At 41.0% G+C, this 22,735-nt stretch overlaps 1 protein-coding gene across 6 annotated transcripts in view; it reads right to left on the reverse strand.

Moving 5' to 3' along the window:
• Nucleotides 1–22,735, reverse strand: part of nrxn1a (neurexin 1a) — a gene marked incomplete at its 5' end in the record, with an annotated part of 147,715 nt that overhangs the window by 22,444 nt on the left and 102,536 nt on the right. For 4 of the 6 annotated variants that reach the window (XM_079475757.1, XM_079475758.1, XM_079475760.1 and 1 more), the window contains one exon: nt 9,851–10,032. In XM_079475757.1, the coding sequence (XP_079331883.1) occupies nt 9,851–10,032 (182 nt within the window). Of the gene's footprint in view, nt 1–9,850; nt 10,033–21,120; nt 21,993–22,735 lie in introns of those variants that run through there. The other 2 variants (XM_079475762.1, XM_079475761.1) reach the window with 2 other exon arrangements.

Here is a 22,735-nt window from a genome sequence, read left to right on the forward strand (position 1 = left end):
CTGTAGAGAGAGAGATAGAGAGAGAGCGGGAGAGAGGAAGAAAGAAAAAAGAAAGACAGAAAGTCTTTGTTTTAATAAACATCCTTCTGATCTAGAAATATGCAGAAGACAATTTTGGGATTATTAATAAAGGCCCTCATAAGCAGACGACTGTACTTCATCTTAACTGGCAACATAACAAATGCACCACATTTATTGAGGAGCGAAAAAGGTGATAGTTTATCAGCCCAGGCACACATTTTCTTGACGGCACAATACATCAGAAAGATTTACCATCACTTTAAAACGTCAGCAAAAGGCTACATACATATTTAATAAAGAAAATATCTATAATGCATGTTTTAATGAGGCTACTATACATGAGGGAAATAAATAGCGAATAGGAAGTATTTTATTCTTCATACTGACAGGATGCTACACTTTTGATTCAGATGCTGGATACATATACGGTGTCTAATGTATTTTTTCTGATGCATGTGTCTTATGTTTTGTAATGTTTTATTGCATCAGCTGTGTGATACGTAGGTAATAATGTACAGCTAATCGTGCAAAATATTACAAATCCTCATCTCTCTTTCAGGGTTAAGTATCAGGCGATATTGTCTGGCTGTTTATTTTACCACATGGATCTCTGGTGTACTAAAATCAAACAATTATGTATAATGACGGCATCACTGTTTAATCGATTGCTGTCAAAAGCAACCAATTTCCAATATGGGCTGTCTTTCCATGTCAATTTTCTTACATAAAATCATTTAAAGGAATAATGGCCTATTAAATACAGTGTAACCACTGATCGTTTACTTTTTTGATCCTTGATCATATGTTTAATCATGCATGTTTGTAATATTACTCCGGACAAAAAAGCAGACAAAACATGCAAACACACACACTCTACATTAAGGCCAAAAGAATATTACAAGCAGCGAGCTGTAATTTTAAAATGGGTGACACCATTGCTGTGGATGTCAAAATAAAATTTACTGTGTCACACATTAAGCCCTGAAAACTAAATAATACCAGTTTTTCATTTCTGTTCATGTTGAAAAGTTTCTCAACAAGCCTGCAGGCAGATAACATAATCGAATCACAAGAAATCACAGAAAAAATAACCCTTATAAGATTTTTTTCTCTTTTGAAATAAGTGCCCGCAGGCGAAATGCTGGTCATACAGAATAATATGTGACAGCCTTGCTGGAATCAAATCTAGTCTGTATTCTGATGCGGTGCTTGTCATTTTCAGTGTAAATTCTCATCAATGCGTGTTTCTGTCTCATTAATGCAAGATGGGAGCGTGAGATCATTCCGTGTGCTACAAACCCACACCACTAGATGGCCTCAATCTTTAATGCTTTCTCAAGCAGTGATACAGCCGGTAGGTGGGATTCGCTTTGGAAATTTCAATACATAACACATTCTCTTCTCATATGAGAAATTCTAATAATAATCACATTTCCACTGCTCCATGATTTTATATATAAACATTAACAATGCCCACACTGTGTTCAGCACAGTGACCTGCGTGCCCACACACACACACATACAAGCACACACACGTAAGCTTGTTTACCAAAAAAATTGTGAATTACTTTTATGAGGGGTATTACAAGCCTGTACTTGAGCTCAGGTAATTGTGAAAATGGTTATTTTACATATTTACGACAGATGGAGGTTGTTAGCTTAAAAACATTGAATTACTCCGCTGTGCTCGCAGCGGCAAATCTGCTGGCGATTTATTTGTCTCAGATTGTGATAGCTACATGTGCCATTTGAAAATAATGAAATGAGGTGTGTATGAGAAAATCCCTTTGAGAATACCCCTAATTCACACCTATCTGCCGGAAGACAGCAAGCAGAAGACAAATCCCAACACCAGGCTTCATTATACTCTCCTAGGAGATTTTGTTTTCCCTGTGTACACCTAAGCTCTCTCTCTCTCTCTGTCTCTCTCTCTCTTTCTCTGTGTCACCCGCAACACCCCCCCTTTCTTGTCATCTCCAGCTGGGCCGAAGCTGGCTGTTCTTTCCGCATCTCACACCCCATAATGAAGTCTGGCTCTGTCTGTTAGCTGTATCCTCTCCCCGCCACTGAGAACAATGGGACGGCATCTCCTTCACCTTCCTCTGCTCTTTCTAACGGCTTTTCTCCAGGGCCAATCTCTCTCCTCCACCGCCCATCGTTTCAGCTTTTTGGTCAGAGAAGTGATGCGAGAGCCTGGCCTACGCTCCAATGGGCTGTGACGTGCCACGCCCCCTTCTAATTGGAGAATGACCTCTCTTTCATACTCCAGCCCAGACAGCCCCTTCGGGTAGCTGACCCCATCCTTCAATGCTGAGGCAGACAGCGGCGACCGACGCTAAACCTGATAAACACCAAGCGTGATGAGGATGGGAAGGGAGTTTAATCGATCTGAAGGGTTGGCCTGGGGGGCATCTGAGACATGTTAGGGATATACTAATGGTAGATCATGAAAGTTCATACTAGAGTCTACTCCATGAAACCTACGGTTCTAATGGAGGCCCACGGTCGAAGACTTCACAGGTGGCTTCCTACTGCAAACCCTCAGGGGCGAGGCAGAGACATAAGACAGCAAACCCTACGTCCTACATTCAGTCCCGAGTGATACATCGCCCCAGTTTCACAGAATCCAAAGAAGGTTCCATTATGAATGCCTCGGGGGCTAAACATTCTTGAGGTGAGACAAAAATTGAGCTGTGACACTAAATCCCAGATTACCACGAAACAACAAATGTTAAGGGTGAAATGGAATTTGGTGTTCTTTAAACGATCCCTGAAGCGAAGGGCGGAAGGGATATCATTTAAAAACAGGGTCCGGCTATAACACACGGTTCCACATGAGTGTGTCTCAGTCATCCCCGTCCATCTTCAGTCTAATGTCACTTCTCCACCGAGGCCCTAGGTACGGATCTAAATATAAAGAACTAATACAACTGGATTATCATTAGACTCAATGTAGGTTGTTATAGCAACACTGTTCTCCAGAGTTTTCTCATTTCTTGTAGGCAATTAGATGACAACCATGCCGTCTGATTGACAGGGCATTTCATCTGCATTGGAACTGAAACAATCTTCCTTAGCCCGGCTTGAAAATAACCCAATTGTTCTGTATTTAAGGTAAATATGTGAAAAACAACATTTGTTTTCATTACTAGAACTATATGGAATAATTATGATTATAGAAAAACCCAAGATGCTACTGTGTCAAGAGGAGCCAAACACATACACCCACTGAGGGCTGGGGCAGTTGCTCTGGAAACCCAGAGGACAAGAAGAGCCACTAATGATGTGTCTTATTTAGCGAAGGTGCAACAGCTTATGGAGTATGACGGAGTGTGTGTGTGTGTGCCACAGCGGGGACGGGGGATGTTGTTGGGGCAGCAGATCTGCTATGGCATTCTGCTTAAATGAGCTGGTGCATTCAGGAAACCTCAGCCACTTTACATAAAGAGGCTCTCTGTAATACTCAGGCTAATACCGAGGGAATGCACTTAATTGGACAGAACGCCCAGACATACAATATATGCTCTCATAAATAACTTGCGCTTGAAAGCAGATCAGAATATCACGGCGCATGTGTCCCCACGTTTGAGCACTGCGGGTTTGGAGAACCAGATAAATTGTTGAGCTCGCAGAATAATCCACTTTGGCTAGCAGTTCTTGTTGTTTCAACCCGTCCTCATCTCTCTCTGGCTCCCTTGCCTGCTCACACAATCTCTCTTTATCTTCTGGTAAAGGCTGGATCTGGTGAGATCATGAATCTTTTTGGCAGCGCTGAATTCTTTTTTCCGAGTTCTGTGATAAATGAAAATAGCACTCTGTCCTAGTTCTTCTCAAAGCCTGGAAAGCACATGAGCTCATGGGCGTGGTCTTCTCAAAGCCTGGAAAGCAAGTGAGCTCATGGGCGTGGTCTTCAGAACCTATCGAGAACATGCGCTCATTGTCTCCATAATGCAGTGCTGAGTTAGTCCAAGACAAAAAAACACAACAGAGACGCAATATCTCTCGCAGACAAAGCGTTTCATATTACAATCACAAATCCGACGCCATGCTGAAGCGCTGCTATTTTTGCAGTGATTCTTGTCAAGACGTCACCGGGCTTCAATAGTACCATCTGAGAAGCGCACTCTTTGAAGCTTTGACTCTTCTCGGAAAAGTGGGGTAAACATTTTGAACAAAAAGCGAAGAAATGAGTGGGCTGAGTTCGCCACAAAGACGGCGTTTAAAAGAACACCTGTCTTACTTATTCTGATGAATACATTTAAATATTCGGCTTTTACTTCTACTGCCATCTGCTTGCTTATCCTGTCAGGTACTAAAGATAGCAAAGGCCTGGTTTGCCATATGGCGCATTTATTTGAGTCAAAATGCCTGGCCAAGACCACATATTAAATCGTCCGTGGACAGTTGAACTGTTGGTGAATTGCATAACGGCCATATTGACTTGACGGTCAATGAAAAACGACAGAGTGAATGACTAACTTGTATTCGAATTTTGCGGCTAAGCGAAAAGAGGAAACAAGTGTGGCTGAATTTTGACTGAGAGGCAAAATGGCATTTTTCCAAAGCCGCGGCTCTTTCCGTCTAAGCTGCTGGGCGGAGACGGGCTCAGTCCGCACTGACGGTATGAGGTCAGCAGACACCCGGCTGTCACTCAGAGCCATGTCATGCGTCAATCACGTCTGACCAGGTATGTCATGCCCACTCAGACGCAAGTGATGCGGAAAATCAGCATCTGTCACTCTCTTTCACTTTCACCTCTGTTCAAATGTTTGTGCACGTGCTTATGGGGAGCATATGAGTCTCCCGGGCCCTTCTGACACACTCCGACTGAAGACATCTAATATATAATGTACACCGTAATGCCAGACAGAAAAAGAGAAAATTGTATTATGTATATCGCTGGTTGCCAACCGGGGTACTTAAGCACGTTCCTGGGGGTTCTTGGGAAGATTTCAATTGAGCTTTTTTAAACTTGTACATATTTGTAGGTATTACTGTATAAGCTGTAACTTCCCATTAGGATTGGTACAAATTACATTTGTGTACGCGTTGCTCGTGGGTGTATTGCATACAGTACTTGTTAAGATTTGATGATTAAATTCTGCAAATAATAAAGACTGCAAATTACTTCACATCCCATCTGGAATTCATTTATAAAGAGGCTGTGGGGATATGTCAGACGAATGAGGTTGAGACAGAATGAAACGTACTGTACAAATCTTTTCACGTTCTAAAGGAATAATTCTCCACAAAACAACCTTTTTGACTTTCATTAAAAAGGTGGTTAGCTCAAAAAATTTAAATAGGGTCATCAATTCCTCTTGTCATAACAAACCTCTATGAGTTTCTTTCCTCCACAGAACACAAAAGAAGATCATTTGAAGAAGTACGCATTGACTTGCACTGGTTTTGTGCCCATATAACCGAAGTGAATGAGTACCGCCGTTGTTCGGTTACCAACACTCTTTAAAATGTCTTCTTTTGTGTTCTGCAGAAGAAAGTGAGTCATGCAGGTTTAAAATGACAAGAGAGTGAGTAAAGGATGGCAGATTTTTCATTTTTGGGTGAACGGTTCCTTATGATTGACGATTCACATGTTTTTACATTGCAATATCCCTACATAGGTGCATCCGCTTTCTTTTCACCTTTCTCTCTCACCCTCTACCTCCTTGTCAGTACTACTGTTCACACCTCTGTACCTCTCACTGCTGAGCTAGCTGTGATCGTCACCATTCTTCAAATGGACTGATGTGCTCATTAGACTGCCCACACACTCGCGCACACACATTTATTTGGCATCGGTAGTGTGAGAGGTCAGAAAGTGCTAATGATTTGGCCAAACCAAAGGGGTATAATCACTTGGCTTTGACTCCTTTACACATCCATTTCTTCCTTCAGTCCAATCCTGCTTGACAGTAGAGAGGGTGTAGAGTCGCTTTGCGTGGCTGCCGCCGAAGGCCAGGCAGTCCATAGGGCATTTGGCCACTGGTTCGAGCAGCTGCTCGGCTCATCTTTAGCAGAAGAAATGTATTTAATAGGCCATTACCCCTTAAAATGTAACGTCACGCTGAGTGAAAAATATTGTACGGATGTTTTTTTCCCTATACAGTGCTGTTGGTGCCCGATCACCAATCTAGTTACCGTTCTCGCGGTCTCGTTATTTCTCCCTCGCTCTCCGCATGAGCAAGTGGCTCAATGAATTGTTGTGAACGATGACTAATGATAATCCCTAGTGATGGTGATATGATGAGATTTAAATGAACTCTGTCACAAATGGTTAGGGTCATAAGCAGCACGGAAGAGGGGGGGGGGGGGACGTCACCGTCTTTTTGAAAAATTGGGACATCAAGGCCCCGTCGTTAACATGGTCAATGATCCTGAGTTAATTCACTTTCAGAAAGGCAGTCTTTTGATAATGATATCCTCCCTGCCTACAGACAGGTTTATCAAAACATCCTGTTACATCACCGCCACGACTGTCAATACTGACATATTAAATCTTGTCGGAGCCTGAATATAATTAACGGAAACGGAAGGAAAATCATTTTCTTCCCCTGTTAATCACGGGGTAAATATGGTACTGGATATCTGTAATGATTTTAACCTCTTTATGGACTGTTAGCCAAGTTGGTATAGCTAATTTACCCTCCTACACGCCGCTGATTCATTTAGTAAATACCTTTTATGCTGGCTTAGCAGTCACCAGTCCAACAAGCATCAGAAATGGCAGACGAAGCACTGCAGAGCTTCCACCAGTCGCACACTAGAATTAGCCTAGATATCCACCGCTAATCGCATCAAGACATTAAGGGCCTTTAATTTGCTCATAAACATGCACTGCCATCTCCATGCCAAAAAGCCATATATCAGTCATGGATGCCTGATTAATTCTCATGCCAATAAAGGGAAATATATAATCTGTGATCATCTTAATTACAGGCATTATGTAAAAAGTTATATAGTTTGCTTTTACGTAACTTCAGCGAGTTAATTTTAAGACACAATTTCTGTAGACACCATAGCTTCACTACCACCTTACGTTCAGAAGCAAATGTCTTAAATAGAGAGCATATTGAGATGCGAGGGATGCAAGTGTTCCAAGTATGAGCTGGTGATTCATAACTACCATCCACCGGGCAACCGACGTTATTCTTAAGCATCTGTTATTTTGCTAATCAATAGCAAGTGAAAATTCATGTATCTCCACTGTATACTGTATTCACATAGGGAACAGAGTTCAGTTATGGCGTGGTTCAACCAAAAGGCATGGTTCAACCAAAAGTTCTCTAATTGTTTATTAATACTATTCATGTATTCACCCTAATGTTGTTCAAAATCTTTATAGGACTGTAAAACACAAAAAGAAGACACTGCGACACTGTGGCCGCTGGTCTTGTGCAAGTCGCAAGGACATGCCATCAACTCTGGCAGGCGCACGGCTCAGCTGGAAAAATCATTACCTCACCGCACTCACGCATTCGCCGAGGCAGCCTTGCAACAGTCACGCTATGATGCCACCCGTGAGCGAGCACGCTGATTCTTCTGGGAATCAAGTTTGTGATTACAGCAGAAGTGGGCGTAAAAAAATAGAACGAACGGAAGAAAAAACACACACTACTCTCCGAACCTAAACACTTTCACGTCCCCCTCGCCTGCACCTCCTCCACCTCCCACTCCTCCAGCGCAGCGTGTCAGAGGAAACATGGGTTTTATCAAATAGCATCCTCTGAAAGCAAGCGTCGGTTGCGGCTTCTATTCTGAACATTATACAGATTTTATTCATGAGGGCGGTCTGAGGCGCTGGAACTTTCTAAAACAGACCAGCACTTTGAGAGTGGGCCGAGGAATAGAACACAGATTACCCTAATGATCATTCGCCGGGCCCTTCAGGAGTGATACTGAGCTTCTCTCTGCCAGTCTCTGCTCTGGGGTTTATGTAAGAATGAATGAACAGCAGGTGTTCTCAGAAAACATGTGTAAGTAAGAGCAAATTTAAACTTGCTAAGACTAATGTGGGTTCTAAAAGTCTGAGATAAACTGGGATTGATTTAATTTTTTCAACCTAAAAATAAACAAAGCATTGAAGACCTCATTAAAGTGTTTAACAAAAATGTTTTTTTCTGGGCTGATGTATTTCGTATTTAATCTGGGACACATTAAAGGGCTTGTCACTTTTTAACGGCATTTAGAGAGAAACCGTTGAGAAGATCCAACTGTTCAGAAGTCTGTGCAGCATCAAATGCTTTGAACCAAACACACAGAGACAAAATCACAAGGCTCAAATTTACATTTTCTGGGGTCTTGCACAAAGAAAGGTTATAATACAAAATAAAAAAGATTTAGCAGTATTCCAGGGGAGATAAACTGTATATGCTGTACATGATGCAGCATCTTGTCCCCTTCCTAGGGAACCTAGAAACATACTTAAGTAATCCAAGCTGCTTTTAAAATATTCCTTAACAATGCTTGGACAATAAAGATCAGGGGCCGTATTTATCAAGCTTCTCAAAGTGCCATTTTAGTCTTAAATTCTGAGAATTCATGAAATTTACCCGTACTTCCAAACTTAAGTATAAAAGCAAGTTCTCAAATTTCTTAAAGCTAAGAATCACTCTTACTCTCCCAATTATTTAAGACGGCTCGAGAGGTCTCTCAAGTGCTTTGGAGTTGTCACTAGGGGCTTGTGATAGCGCTGAGGAGACAGAGACATGTGGTGGACAAACGGATTTGTGAAAGGCATTTATTAAAGTAACAAAATCTATTCTACATATTTTCATAATTTAATTTATACATTCAACAAACTTCTTTGTGCGCAAGATAAAAGGCATTCGAGTTATGCTCTATGGATCATCAGTACTGTTGCACATTCTCGTATGCTGTATTGTTCTGGTATGTGTGATTTCACATGCAAGAAAATATTTATAACCAAAATAAAATAAAGCAAAACTACTTGACTAAAGCAAATAAAATAAACATTCAGCGCCGGTTTAAAATGGGTAATTGAGAAATGGTGGAAACGTGTTTATCTTTAATTTCCAATGTCTATATCATAATGTAATCTCTTGAAAAGTCTTCACTGTCATATGTGTGTTAAATATAAACTCTTTTTAGGAATTTAACCATTCAACGTGAATGTATCAGAGAAAATTCTTAAATAAGAAAATCTATTCAGTGATTGGTCCATGCCAATTTCGTCATCCAAAATCCCAATTGTGGCACAGTAAAGTGTCGTAAATCATCTCTAAGCCTGATATTTCAGATTTAGTCCTACACTTCACTTAAATTAAAACTGAGTTGCTTTATAACCAACTTTTAAGCGCAGCTTAAACCTGGAGTTTGAAATAGGAAATAATGAGAACACGCTGTCAGTAGATCTAAAGCTCATACCAGTTTGAAGTAAAAAGTTGAAGGAAAAAATAAATAACTTAATACACTTTTAAGTAGAAAACATATTTAAACGGTTCATTTTTTAATACAGATCATTTAAAAAAATCATGTGTTTTGATAGTGCATTCCAATTACTATCAATCAAACTGCACTTGTTTTTTTTTAATAGTAATAACAACTCGATAAAAAGACATCTAACACAATAAAACACAGGATTTTTTGTAAACAAGCTCTTCTTTTTGAGAATGAGAAAATATATAATATAACATTAATATAAAATATACAAAAGTCTAGTTGTTATATTACAAAAAAATAAAAACAACGTCATAAAATATATTATAAAAGTATAAACATTTTCAATAGAAGTCTCAAAGTTTTGGACCCACGGTAGGTAAGGACTGTATGTGGATTATCTAGGGTGTGTTAGATTGTAAGAACTCACAATCTGAAGCTGTAGGTAGTCTCCCAGACCGGTGGAGCTGTCCACCCTAACCAGGACGGCGTCCTTCTGCTGAGTGCTGAAGCCGACAGCCAGCCGGTCTACTCGTGTGCTTGGTCTGTCATTGGGCGGCCATGTGTACACAATAAGCCCTCCATCACGTCCAAATATGTATGTAGTTCCCGCTGCAGGAAGAGAGAGACAGAATATTAAATGTACGTACAAAGTGAGAAAGTATTTTTACCTTCTTAGTTTTGAGTTGTGTGTGTGTGTGTGTACATATGCATGACTTTTGCTTGATGAATCCATCAAAGTTCCAGACAGCCCCTGCTGCTCTTTGATTGGCTAAATTATAGCTTTTATGTGACCCTCAGTATGCTGATGTCACTTGGAGCACCTGTGTCTGCTGAAGCTTGAGCTAAACAGAGTCACTCTTGCTACAACCACTCAAGACACACACTCACAAACAAGGCCCAGGGTTGATTGAGCTGATTACAGCCACTCTCCTCACCCGCCGACACACCGGACAATCAATGTACCCCACGGCCCCCCATCCCAGCGCCTACTTCTGCATGCATTTATTCTACCAAAGGTGGGCAAACGCACCACGGACCAGACAGCTATTCCTGCTCAGCGAGACGCATGCTAATGTCTGATGGAGATAATTACGGTGTCAGAGGCAGGTAGCTAACTGCGAGGAGGGTCAATGTGATTCTATGCCTGCAGGAAGGTTTCTCTGGGAAATTGACATAGCTTTTTTTGCATCTGGAGAGAGAAACGCTTGAGCCTTGAGTATATCGCTGCTAATGGAGCTGATCTCATTAACTGGCGGACCGCGCTGACTCTTTTGATCAGCCGTGACTTCAACAGCAAAACGGGAAAACCGCTCTGACTGTGGCAGGTGCTCTCACTGTTGCTGGTAATGTTCACAGAGCAAAGAGCTCATCAACCTCAAAATAACAGCCCCGGGGAACCGCAAGAGACGCACTTCAACGCTCTCCTCTCTTCAGAGCGTGACTGCTGTGCTTCTGAGCTCCAGATGCAGATAAGACAGACGGTGAAGAAGCTCGCAAGAAAAAACCCAGAGGAGACCGGAGGTATCAGCAGAGGCTCCCCGAGTTAAAGTGCTGATATCTGTTGTGGGAGGGCTGGAGTTATTTCCTGGCATGTTCCTCTATTTGCAGAGCCGTGCTCATTAGCTCCTCTCTGTGTGATCTTCACCATCATGCTCTCGGCGGCCCCCTAGACCGCATCTCAATGAGACTGTGTCAGCGATCAGGCCGACACCCTCAGAAAACAACACCCTTGGGGCACGCCAAAGCAAGCTCACTCACACGGTTACACAAATGTTCACAACAAAACATGGAATCGCCAACAAGAGCTCGGTCTGCTACGGCAACGGTTCCCCTATTCGAAATGTTCTCATTAGTGGGGCTCAGATGGTTGCACTTCATACACGCGCGTGCACACGGGCCATACTGGATGTGAAGCAGATATGAAGAGCGAATGCATGCGATTGAAATCTGTTTCGCGCAAAGGGACGCCTGCCGCATATCACTCGGTATGATGGCAATTCACAGCTGTGGGTGAGCGAATAGATTTGACGGTTAGGGAAGTGTAAAGCACAGATTTACGGAAATGAATGGGGCAGAGCGCAGTGTGTATCCAAAGTAAAAATCCGTTTTTTAAATATAAGAGATCATCCAGCCGGTCATTAATGCAAAATAAGCCCAGACAGGTGGATCAGGATAATTTTAATGGGATATGGCAAATGACCAGATGAATGTACATTTCGCTTATATTGCTACTTACAAAATCTTAAAATAGATGTAAAATATACTATTATAACTAAATACAGCACTGGAGACCATTCCAAGATTTTATTTAATCATCATTCCTAGATGTATGTGTCCAGTCCAGTGACAAAATTAAACCTCAGGAGTGACATAAAGTCATCCAATGTGAAAGACTTGCAGCATGACAAAGATTTGTTTTTTACTTTTCCTAAATACTACAGGTAAAGATATTACTGTTGTGTGGCTTAAGAGTGTATATGAACTTGTTTTATTTGCAGTATTTGAGGTCTGAAAAAATACAGAGCCTCCATATTTTGACCTGTTTCTCTAGTTTTCCTTATCTGCAAATAACTGCAAATAGAAACATTATTTTTATTTGATCATTATAAATATCGTAAGTAGTTTACAGAATAAAACAAAAATGATAATGTTCCCATAACACATACCTATAAATAGTAAATTCAGAAAAACTTAAAATAATTTTGAAATGGTCTCTGCCCATAAATTCCTACCATCCACTTTCTCTATCAATAAAATACTCCAAATATATATCTGCTGGACTCGGTGTTCATGCACTAAGCTTTTATCCCAACTACTCGGGAGACTCTCCCCAACACACTCTTTTCTTTCTTTATTTCTTTTCTTATCTCCCTCAGCCTGACTCTTCACTCTCATTCCTGATGTGTTTAAGGAGCTTGCTGCCCTCCCTCTAACGGGGTTAAACCTCTTCTCTGAAGTCTATTTTCTGATGCTGTTAAATGAGGCAGGCGCTTTGTGCAAGCCAGGCCATTAGCCCTTTAAATATGTCCCATCATCGCGGCTGGGTGGGCAGATAGGTCTGGGTTTTAAAGAAGACCCTCGCTACCCAACAACCATGAGGGTCTTTCCACTCCACTGCCCTTCTAAGGTCAGTCGGCACGAACAAGCAAAGCACAGCGCGCTGAACGCCGGCCTATCGAACAGTTGTGTCTATATTCCGTGGAGAGCTGTTCTAATGAGATAGATATTACCTGGCCCTCTGGAATTCCATCAAAGCCCTAATCTCCTTTATGTGCTGAAGAAATTAAATTACGTACTGGCTTCTTCTTCTGCCAGGGCCTCAGAGGGTCCAAGCAAATCCATCTGCACTCCAATACACAAACTGCACGACTATTATTGCTTAAGACTCGCTTTCTGTTTGGATAAGACTGCAGACGTTTCCATTTGACAACATTACATAAATATAAACTTTGACAACTTTAATCTACATTAAATATACAGTATATCAGAGTAATGATATATATCCGAGGAATGACATCATCGTCGTCTTGGCCAACCCACAAATATAGTTTGGTATAATGTGTGAAGGTATGTAGTTTGATACTGTGTATGGTGCCCTGCACCTACCAAAAGTCAACTACAGTAAAACTCAATTTACTTCAATTAACTTCTTAAGAAAAAATAAATAAATTACAACTTAATGTTATATTCACTAGTTTATTAGGGACACAACATATATATGTTATGTGGCTTTGAATTTTTGTATTTATATAAACAAAGATATGTATGGGTAGTTGACATTAAAACAATGAAGACAAATCTCTCTTATGCTATTTTCTATTTTAATGATGAATAATGAATTTGAATATGATGAATAATAATATATTTTGTACAGTTTTCAAAATTTTTGATTTGGAATATTTGTCAACTACCCGTATATATTTGTATTTTTAACTTTTAAGTTATTATTGATGGAACTTTAACAAGTCCAGGGAGACAAGCCCAAAAGAAAGCAATTTAGATAAATGTAACCTTTTAGCACTCTTAAAAATCTGTGAAAAGTCATTAAAAAGACACAATAAAAAGTTTTAGGCTATTCAAATTAATATTTTAAAACAAGAAGTCTATTTAAAATAACATAGAGAAAATAAAAGTAATCAATAAATGAAGAACCACTCGTATATTAAAAAAGAAATGCTCCCCATCCTCTCCCTCTTACAAATATAATTTCATGTGAAACAGTAACAAGGATAAAACGATTCATATTTCAGCATCTGAGTTATTGTTTCTATGTTTAAATGCGAAATCAATGACATCCAATACCGTCATTGTCTTGTGTGCTTATACAGATAAATATTGTTCTTTTCAGCAGTATGATTTGCTAAGCTGTGCTTAGCTGACTTTCCATCAATAAACGCTTCAAAAACACAAAACCTTCCACTTGTGTCTCGGATGGGGGAATGAATTGAGCTCCCACGCTATTTTGCATTATGTCCCTGGATGCCTCTGGCCTGAGAACAGAAGTATTGTGAGGGCCCTGGCAGTTTGATCTAAAATTATGGGGCATTGTGTTGTGCAGCCCACCTCCTTCTTCCATGCTAGAATGAGGAACATCAGTCAGACTCTGCAGGGTTGGAGTCATCCACCCAATGGGCAAACTCACTCAAACACACACATATGCACGCACACAACAGTTGGGCTCTGCTAATCTAGCGTGCATGCACAAAAACACGCAAACAACATGCACCCCACTGATAGCAGAATGCTGTCAAAATAAAAAGAAGGCAAAGTGAAGACCCCACATAGAGAACTATAGCCTAAAAAAAACTTCTTAACTCTACAAATATTTTTAATGATCTGCAGTACTGTAACATTCTTAAAGGCACAGTTCAGTCAGAAATGTAAATTCTGTAGTCGTTTTCTAGAAAGAAGATATTTTGAAGAATGTTGGTAACCGAACAACGACGGCACCCATTCACATCTACTGTACAGACACAAAACAATTGAAAGTCAACAGGTACAGCAATTGTTCGGTTACCAACATTCTTCAAAATATCTTCCTTTGCATAAGAAAGAATACATACAGAATTTGATGAGAGAATATTGGGGGTAAACAGAGGCTCTGCAGCATTACATGTTACAAAGTGTTTTGTTGTTGTCTTGAACCTACGATCATGGGTAAAAAACATGTGGTCCAGTAGCTAGATGTGGGAACAGAATATCTGGGTCATAATACGCGTATATTGTGATCCAAAATATTTAGGGTAGCAATAAAACGACATACTGTATTGCATTAGACATTCATCTGCACCTGGATAGAAACAACTACGCGCACACCGACTGCTACACTAACTTCCCTCTAAATGGTGGTGAATCTCTTCTCAAACGCCGGAGATACGTTCCCTTTGCATGAATGTATTTTGTTAGCTCATCCATCTGGCAAGTTACGGACAGAAAATAGTTTTTGTTCCATTACGCGGTGAAGAATGTGTATATGTGTGTGGGCAACAGTAAGTCTGTTGATGGCTTTTTATGCAAAGCAATTATAATGTTTACGTGAAATATGAGTCTGTGACATTGTATTTGTTTATTAAACATTCAGTGAGAGCCGTGCTGCAACTACAAAACTGAGGCTTCGGCAATAATAAACAGGCAATTAAAAAGTGAATTACTGCAGCTCCAATTACCGGACTGACACCACAGAGCTCCACACCAACTGGGTAATTACAGGCAACAGCTCGAGCGGAACACTGGCCAACCTAACAGCGTGCGGATGTGTAGACGATCATGTGTGTATTTCTGTGTGTGTGTGTGTGTTAGATGCCGGTAAACTGGCCGTTATCATCAGCAGAAATAGCTGGCAGGACGTTCATTTGCGGTTTCTCCCTCCTTCCCCACAGGAATCGACTTCAGATGCTGTTTTTAAAACGAGACATCGTGTTTATGGTGTATTTATTGTCTATGCGCGAAGGATTTCTCCCGGCTGACTGACAGGCTCGAGTTCTGAAAGATGTAAGGAAGGTAAAAGGAAGGAAAGAGGATGGAAAGAAGGATCAAACTACAATTATGTTTTTGGTTCTCTGGCGGGAGTGGAGGCCTCAGGATTCAGTTGAGAGTCTACACGGACAGCTCTAATACTGTTCAGTTCTCATAAGTTTGATTTTTGCATGCATCATTGGCCCTGTCAAAACATTTTTCTTTCCATTCTTTAATGCTCTCTTCAGTTTTTATTGTCAGACCTAAGTGGACCGAACGAATCAAAACTAATGCAATGAAACTTGTTGTGAAACGTGAAGTCATCTGATTTACTCCCGCTTTTATGTCGAGCGCCACGTAATCCGTTGAAATCAAAGCCAGTTGCAAAAAAGAGCCATCGTACTATATGGAACATTGTTCTTCACATTATATACCACATTAACGTATGATATTTAATTGTTATACACCCACCACACCCCTCTGTGCCGCTTCATAGAGTTTGTCAAAACAAGCAGCGCTCGAAGAAAAACCTGCGGTTTCTATTTGGAAAGAGAGCGCTGAAGAGTGAAGGAGGGCATTGGGGTTTGTGGTCGTGCCGGAGCTCTGGTATTTCTCTTGCTGACCTTTCCAGACCCAATTAGGATAGAGTTGGGAATGAGCGGTCAGCGCTGTGCTGGCTGAAAGCCTGTCTGCTGTGGCACTTTAGTGGATGTTGTTTTGATTTGCTTTGTGTTTTTATAACGAGCTTTCGGCTCCTGAGCACCTCCGGGGGTTTACGGGGCGATGAGGCTCGGGCTGAGGGTGTGCGTGTTTGGGGTGAGCATATGCAAGCATGTGTGTGTGTCAATTTGTATGTGTGTGTGATTTGCATTTTGTATCTGCAATAGGGGAAGCAAAAAGAACACAATTAAAGAGAGGGAGAGGAGTAGAGAGAGAAAGTTTGTTGATTTGTTTGGGTGTGTACAGGGTCCTATTAGAGATGCACCGATACAAAATGTCTTCACAGCTAAATGATTCCTCAGAGTGATATCTGCCGATACCGATAGTATTGTGGTCTCATATTAAAAAAGGATAAATTCACATTTCTTAGCTTTCTGAATGTTGTTAATTCATATAACGAATATCAATATTGAACATCATAACATACATACATAAATAAATATATAAATGTGTTATACATATATAACATGTGAACATCCTATATACACAGAACACAAATTCTTACACCGTGTCTACACCGGACGTGCCACGACAACCTAGTTGTTCTTAATGGGTTCGCATCCAAAATTCTAAATTATAATGGGTTCTAATGCGTTTCTAATGTCTTTTGTCGTGTCGCATCTCGCCGGTCGCGTCCGGCGTAGACACGGTGTTAGCATTTTCCTGTCCTCCTTTGATTGACAGAGTATATCGGCCTTGATTAAAGATAGTCGATAAATAGCTTTTAAAAATAGCTTTCATCATCCGATACCAATTATTGCCCTATATCTTTAGCTTCTATACAATGTGGGGACAAATGTCCACACAAGGATGGTAAAAATCTGATCTGTGGGATTCGTCAGCGGTCCCCATAATGGAAATTGTTTATTAAAATACTAAATGATGCTGATTTGAAAAATACGATAAGGATTTTGTGAATGTAGGGTTTACACTCTTGAAAATAAAATAGCATAAAAGATGCCATAGAAGAACCATTGTTGGTTCCACAAAGAAGCATTCAGTCAAAAGTTCTTTCAAGAACCATATCTTTCTTACTCTTTATAATCTGAAAAACCTTTTTCGCCACAAAAAACCTTTTGTGAAACAGAAAGGTTCTTCAGATGTTAAAGGTACTTTATGGAACCAAAAGGTTCTTCTATGGCATCGAAGAACCTTTTGAAGCACATTTTTTAAGAGTGTAGGGTGAGCGTTAGGTATACAATATACAGTTTGTTACAGTAGAAATATAATTGTCTCTGGAAAGTCCCCAAAATGCATAAAAAAACTTACGTGTATGGAAAAAAGAAAGAAAGAAAGATGAGACAGTAATAAAGTTAGGTTGGAAAGATGTGAAAAAACAGAGCTGTTTGGACGTTGAGCGATGAATTCAAATATAACTATTTTATTAGAAGGAAGTACAGTATGTGTAATAATCTGCAGGTGTGTGTTTGTGAGTGTGTGTGTGTGTGTGCGTCCACCCAAAGCCACCCTGAGCCCCATGTGTGAGCTACTGTGACATAATGAGAAATCTCTCCGGAGGTTTGGCTCGACTGGGTTTAGATTACACACCACAGCTATTGTTTTTCTATCTCTTTCTTTCTCTCCTCAACTATCTTGATTCCTTTAGGAGAGTATATATAGCATTTAAAGAATCAATCATCACTATAACATCCAGGGAATGATGTGTCTTTCTCATATAAACTCACAGAGTCGCATGCACAACGCTCCATCTATATAGTGCTATATGTGCCCTCTACGTACATTCACCCGTGTTTGCTTTCGGAGATTCTTATTGTTAGTTACATGCAGTCTTCAACCACTCTGATCATTCTTTTAGTTCCTTTAACATTCTCAAACTTCCACGTAACAAGAACAGCCTAGACTCTGAATCGCAGTCTTTCTGAGTATCATATTCGACCAGACATATCACAATTCACCAGCAAGTCTACGCTACCCCCTCATTATCGCAATTCAGCCCTCCCGAACCACAGCTTTGACATAAAGAGAGGGATTAGCCAACCCAATAAGCTCACTTACACAAACTCTACTCAGATTTGCAGTGATGAGAGAGTGAGAGAAAGAGAGAGAGGCATCATGTGATAGGAGCTTGTTACAAATAAACCTCACATATTCTGAAATATGAATCCATGAAGCTATACACATTATATGTTTCTTTCGACTATTGGCACTCATTTATCCAATTTGATGTAACAGATTTCAGATATTCTTAAAAAAAATTATCCAGTTTAAAATATGATGTATTTTAAAACTGATTTTAAAACTACTATATAACATATAGTATGTATTGGTTAACATTCATTTAAAAAAATTCACAAAAATTAATTTTACAGTGTCAGCAAAAGACATGCTAAATAAAAGATTAAACATGTCGTCACCTTAGAATTATACGGTTGTATCTGACATTTTTCCAAAATTTAGTTACTCACATATTCTTATTCTGTGACAACTAATTTAAATGATGTGATGTTTTTTTCTTGACATTGTGCACATTTGTCAAATGGAATGCCAAAACTTATAAAATTGCACAGAATGCTCATAGAACCTTTTTACTCCAAGGCGATGCGACTTTGATATGTGATAACATATATAATAATTTAAGTAATATAATAAAAACTAAATCAAGGTACATTTTTGTGTAACAAAATATTTTTAGCGTCTTTCATTTCCAAAAAAGCTGCAATTTTGTGAAAATATACAACAAGTGTGAAGTGTGTGCTCATCCTAGTTATGAAAATAGCACCAGCAGGAATTATTTATATTATTATATATATTTTAATTTTAGTTTTAGAATATTACAAAATGTTATCAAACAAAATGCACAACTAGATATATCATGACGGTACACTTGTTTAGGAGAACTGAACATGCATTGTCAGATATTTTGGATAACTGGATAATATTTTTACAATATCAATATTAATATAAACAAACTAGTAAAGTAGTAAAGTGTGTTTAAGGAGCCAAAGTGCCTTAAGTTCAAGAAACAACAGTATACACTCACACAAACCAATCACTAAATGACATTTAACTGGAACTGTTTCATATGATCCATTTCTTAGTGTGCGTGAGAGGACTTCTAGCAATGCAGAAATAACTGTAAGCCTCAATCTAATTTGTTGGTGTGTCAATGAGCCTTTTCTATATTTTCTGCAATGGAAGTATAGAATTGGCACAAACTTCTAACGCAGAATCCTATTCCAACTCCACCTGAAAATACAAATAGCTTCCATTTGTCTGTAGCAATATTTGGCAGTATTGCTGTGAAAAAAACCCCACAGAACTGCAGCAAAATCAGAGAAAAAGGAAGATAAATTCTGACTTTAAAACAAAGCACTGGAGCCCAGGGTAAATTCAGATAATTCGCTCTGCCTACTGCTTTCATTTTCCGATCACATGCAATGATTTTAGCAGGAGAGAGGGCACATTTCCTGACTCACAGACAAGGGCACGCACGAACACATATTTTTGCACTCCACATAACCTACAGTTAATGGTTTTAAAATGTTAATTTTACTGCAACACCAGAACTCTCGCTGTTTTCAAACTCCTCATCATGGCATAATAAAACATAGCTGGAAGCAGGTAGAGCTGAGAAGCGGATTCGTGCCAGTTTGCGCTGTAAATGGTGTGACAGACGCATGTCTGGAAGCTTTTAGTTTCACTAACACATTATTATGAATATTATTTGATCTTGTGAATTATGCTCAGCTGTGAACAATGCCGCAGAATATTCTGTTCCCCATGTTTAAGAGGTTTATATTTGTTTGGTCGAGGAGAAGGAGGAGGAGGAGGGGCAGAGGCAACGGACCCTGATGCGGTGCCTCGCAGCCTGGGGGGACGCATACAAGCAGCGGGACTCTGTGATCTCAGCACACCCTGCCATTAGAGACGCCAGCTGTGTCGCACACACGCAGAAAAAGAAAAGTAGAAACAAAGGTAGAGAGACAGGCAGTGATCAAGGGAGACTGATCGAGAGAGAGGCAAGGAGCCAGAAAGGAACAGAGAAGAAAAACTAAGAGGCTCTCAGAAAAGATGATAAATGACTCGTCTCACTTCACATGCTTCCGCTCTCTTCCTTCTAGCCTCTATTCAATAGTGTTTTTTTATCAAAGCATAATCTGTGAGGATAATGCTAAGAGGCAGCCAGGTCTCGTTATATAAGTGCAGTGGATCACATACTGACAGCGCAAGCCCCTCTGCACACACAGCGTGGAAATCAGCCTGATAGTTTTAAACAGCCAGCCGCAATGAGACATTAGAAGACAAACTGGGGGGAAAGAGCTGGTGCAATAAAGCAGAAGGTGTTCAATTTATACGGTATACCAGTCTCAGGAGTGGTAGTCGGTGGGATTTAATGGCAACGTTGAAGTAATAGAGTTTCAAGAAAGGTGCGGGGAGGGGTGTACTGTGGAAATTGCAGGCTTGCTCTGGGGTGTAATAGTGGCATAAAAGCCTGTCCCTTCAAGTCACAGTACATTCTATTTGGCCGGTTCGCTGCATTAAACACATACACATCGCGGTGACCGCAGCGCATTGAAATATAATTTAATTATGTCAAAGGTCAGCCGGAGTCAGCGCGCAAGGATGTGGCCTTTTTACGGGAAAGGTTGAGGATGCGATCCAGGTGCATATATAAACACGGCACCCTCAGTGACCCACAGAAATAACACAGGGACGTTACAGCTGACGTGTGTGTTCTTCCACAAGAGGCTGAATCGCTGCTCTGTAAATGATTGTGGTTGTATTTTGCAGCCAGCGTTAGACACTCAACATTTGGACCCTGCATAATGTATCTGCATAATGATCACAAACACCTCTTACTGCCCGCATTTGCATCCTGACCACACATTTGCGCAAATACACTCATCATCAACCAACAGCATTATAATCATCACTGTTACTGAAATCTCTGAAACCAACATTAACATAAACACACACACAAGTTGAAAACATTCTTTCACCCTCAAATGACAGAACGACACAGCGGTTTGGGTAGTTCTGGCAGTGGAAAGAGCTACGCACCGTGTCCTGCCCGCAGGGGGGCGTGAGATCTGGCAGCAGGCACGAGGTGATGAGGCATATGCTGAGGGACGTAAAGCTCCCCGGGCCCCTCTGCCAGAGCTAGAGCTGACCCCAAAGCCAGCGGGGGCAGCCAGAGAGCCAGGCGCAGGCTGATGCGGAGCAGGACGGACGCCGGACCACCAGGAGCCCTGCTGGGCCATGGACGCATCCCTCCCGCCAACATGCTACAAGAGTGCGCAGGGAGGTGAGGATTTTTATTGACGAGCGTCCTTAGAGCACCTGGCAACCCATGTCCCACTCAAGCCTTGGACCCTGACCGTAAATGGCCCAATTACTGATGGAGAAGCAGAACAAAAGCCTGTGCCAAATCCACATTGAGAGGAACTTCCAATAGAGTTCTACGTATAAAAAAAAGATGAACTTCTGATGGATAAGATCCTGGTTTACATTCCTCTTCTTGGCTTTAAAGAATACAAAATCCTTTAAGGGCAAATTGAAAAAAAAAACAACAACCGCAGAAACCGATCCTGTACTCCAGTAAGGTAGGTGTAGTGGTATTGGAGAAGAACGAGAGAAGAGTGAGCAGCCTTTGTTACAGACCTCCCAGCAGTCCTGGACATTTCCAGCGCAGCCTATCACCTGAATCCCATCCGTATCCCATGAAGACGAGGCTGTGTTTCTTGTTCCCTCGCGGAGAGCACAGCAGAGGAAAGGAGAGACGACCAGAAGCGATGGCACACGCGAGACGAGATTGCCGCTGCAGCATTTAACTCAATACAGAGCGGCTCTCCCCCTCCCCAAACGACAAACACACTCTCTCGCACACACACTACAACGGCTGCTGCTGCTGCTGGCTGAGACCGCACTGCCTCTCAGAGGAAATGTTAGAAGACACACCAATGGAGGAAGAGAAAACCAAGAGAGGGGGGGGCAAAAACGGTCAAACGGTCCTCCAGTGCGAAAGGTGGTCAAAGTTTCTGAAAATGCCACGAGAACAACCTCCCTCCTTTCTCACTCATTACTTTGTATTTTATCCCTAAATATTAGTGTTAGAGCAAAAGAACCTCTGAACGAGTGGTGGGGGGAACGGAAAGCACTGAAGCTTGGCTGAGCCCCCTCTATTCCTCCAGCCCTCCCCCTCTATCATCAGAGAGACATGTGCAGCTGTAGAAGGGAAAGGGGGGGCATTTCTCTCGTCCTCCTAATCTTTCTTTCTCTCTTTTTGGCTTCGGTTCTCCTTGACAGAGGGGTGGCTCAGGAAGTGTCCAGCTGGAATTCAGGGAGCGTGAGCTAGCTCTCCTTGACAAACAAGTCAAACCTCGATACTCCCCCTCTCTCTCTCTCTCTCTCTCTCTCTCTCCAGTCACTGTGGATGAGCTCTTTCATATGAAGGACGACCACTGGGTGCGCTTCAGCACCACGGACAGCGGCGTGATTGAGTAGAGCAAGCTTCAAGCAAACAAGAAAGACTTTGGTTATCGTTTTCATTTGAATGGAACGACAGGGTGTTCTTATTTACTAAAGTCCTGTTTCAATTCAGTTTTAGGATAAAACTGCATCAATTCAAATACAGTGTTCTTTTTTTTTATGTAGAAAACAGAACCGAACGGCAGTT

The sequence above is a fragment of the Barbatula barbatula genome (assembly GCF_947034865.1).
Source record: "Barbatula barbatula genome assembly, chromosome: 16".
Taxonomy (NCBI): Eukaryota; Metazoa; Chordata; class Actinopteri; order Cypriniformes; family Nemacheilidae; genus Barbatula; species Barbatula barbatula.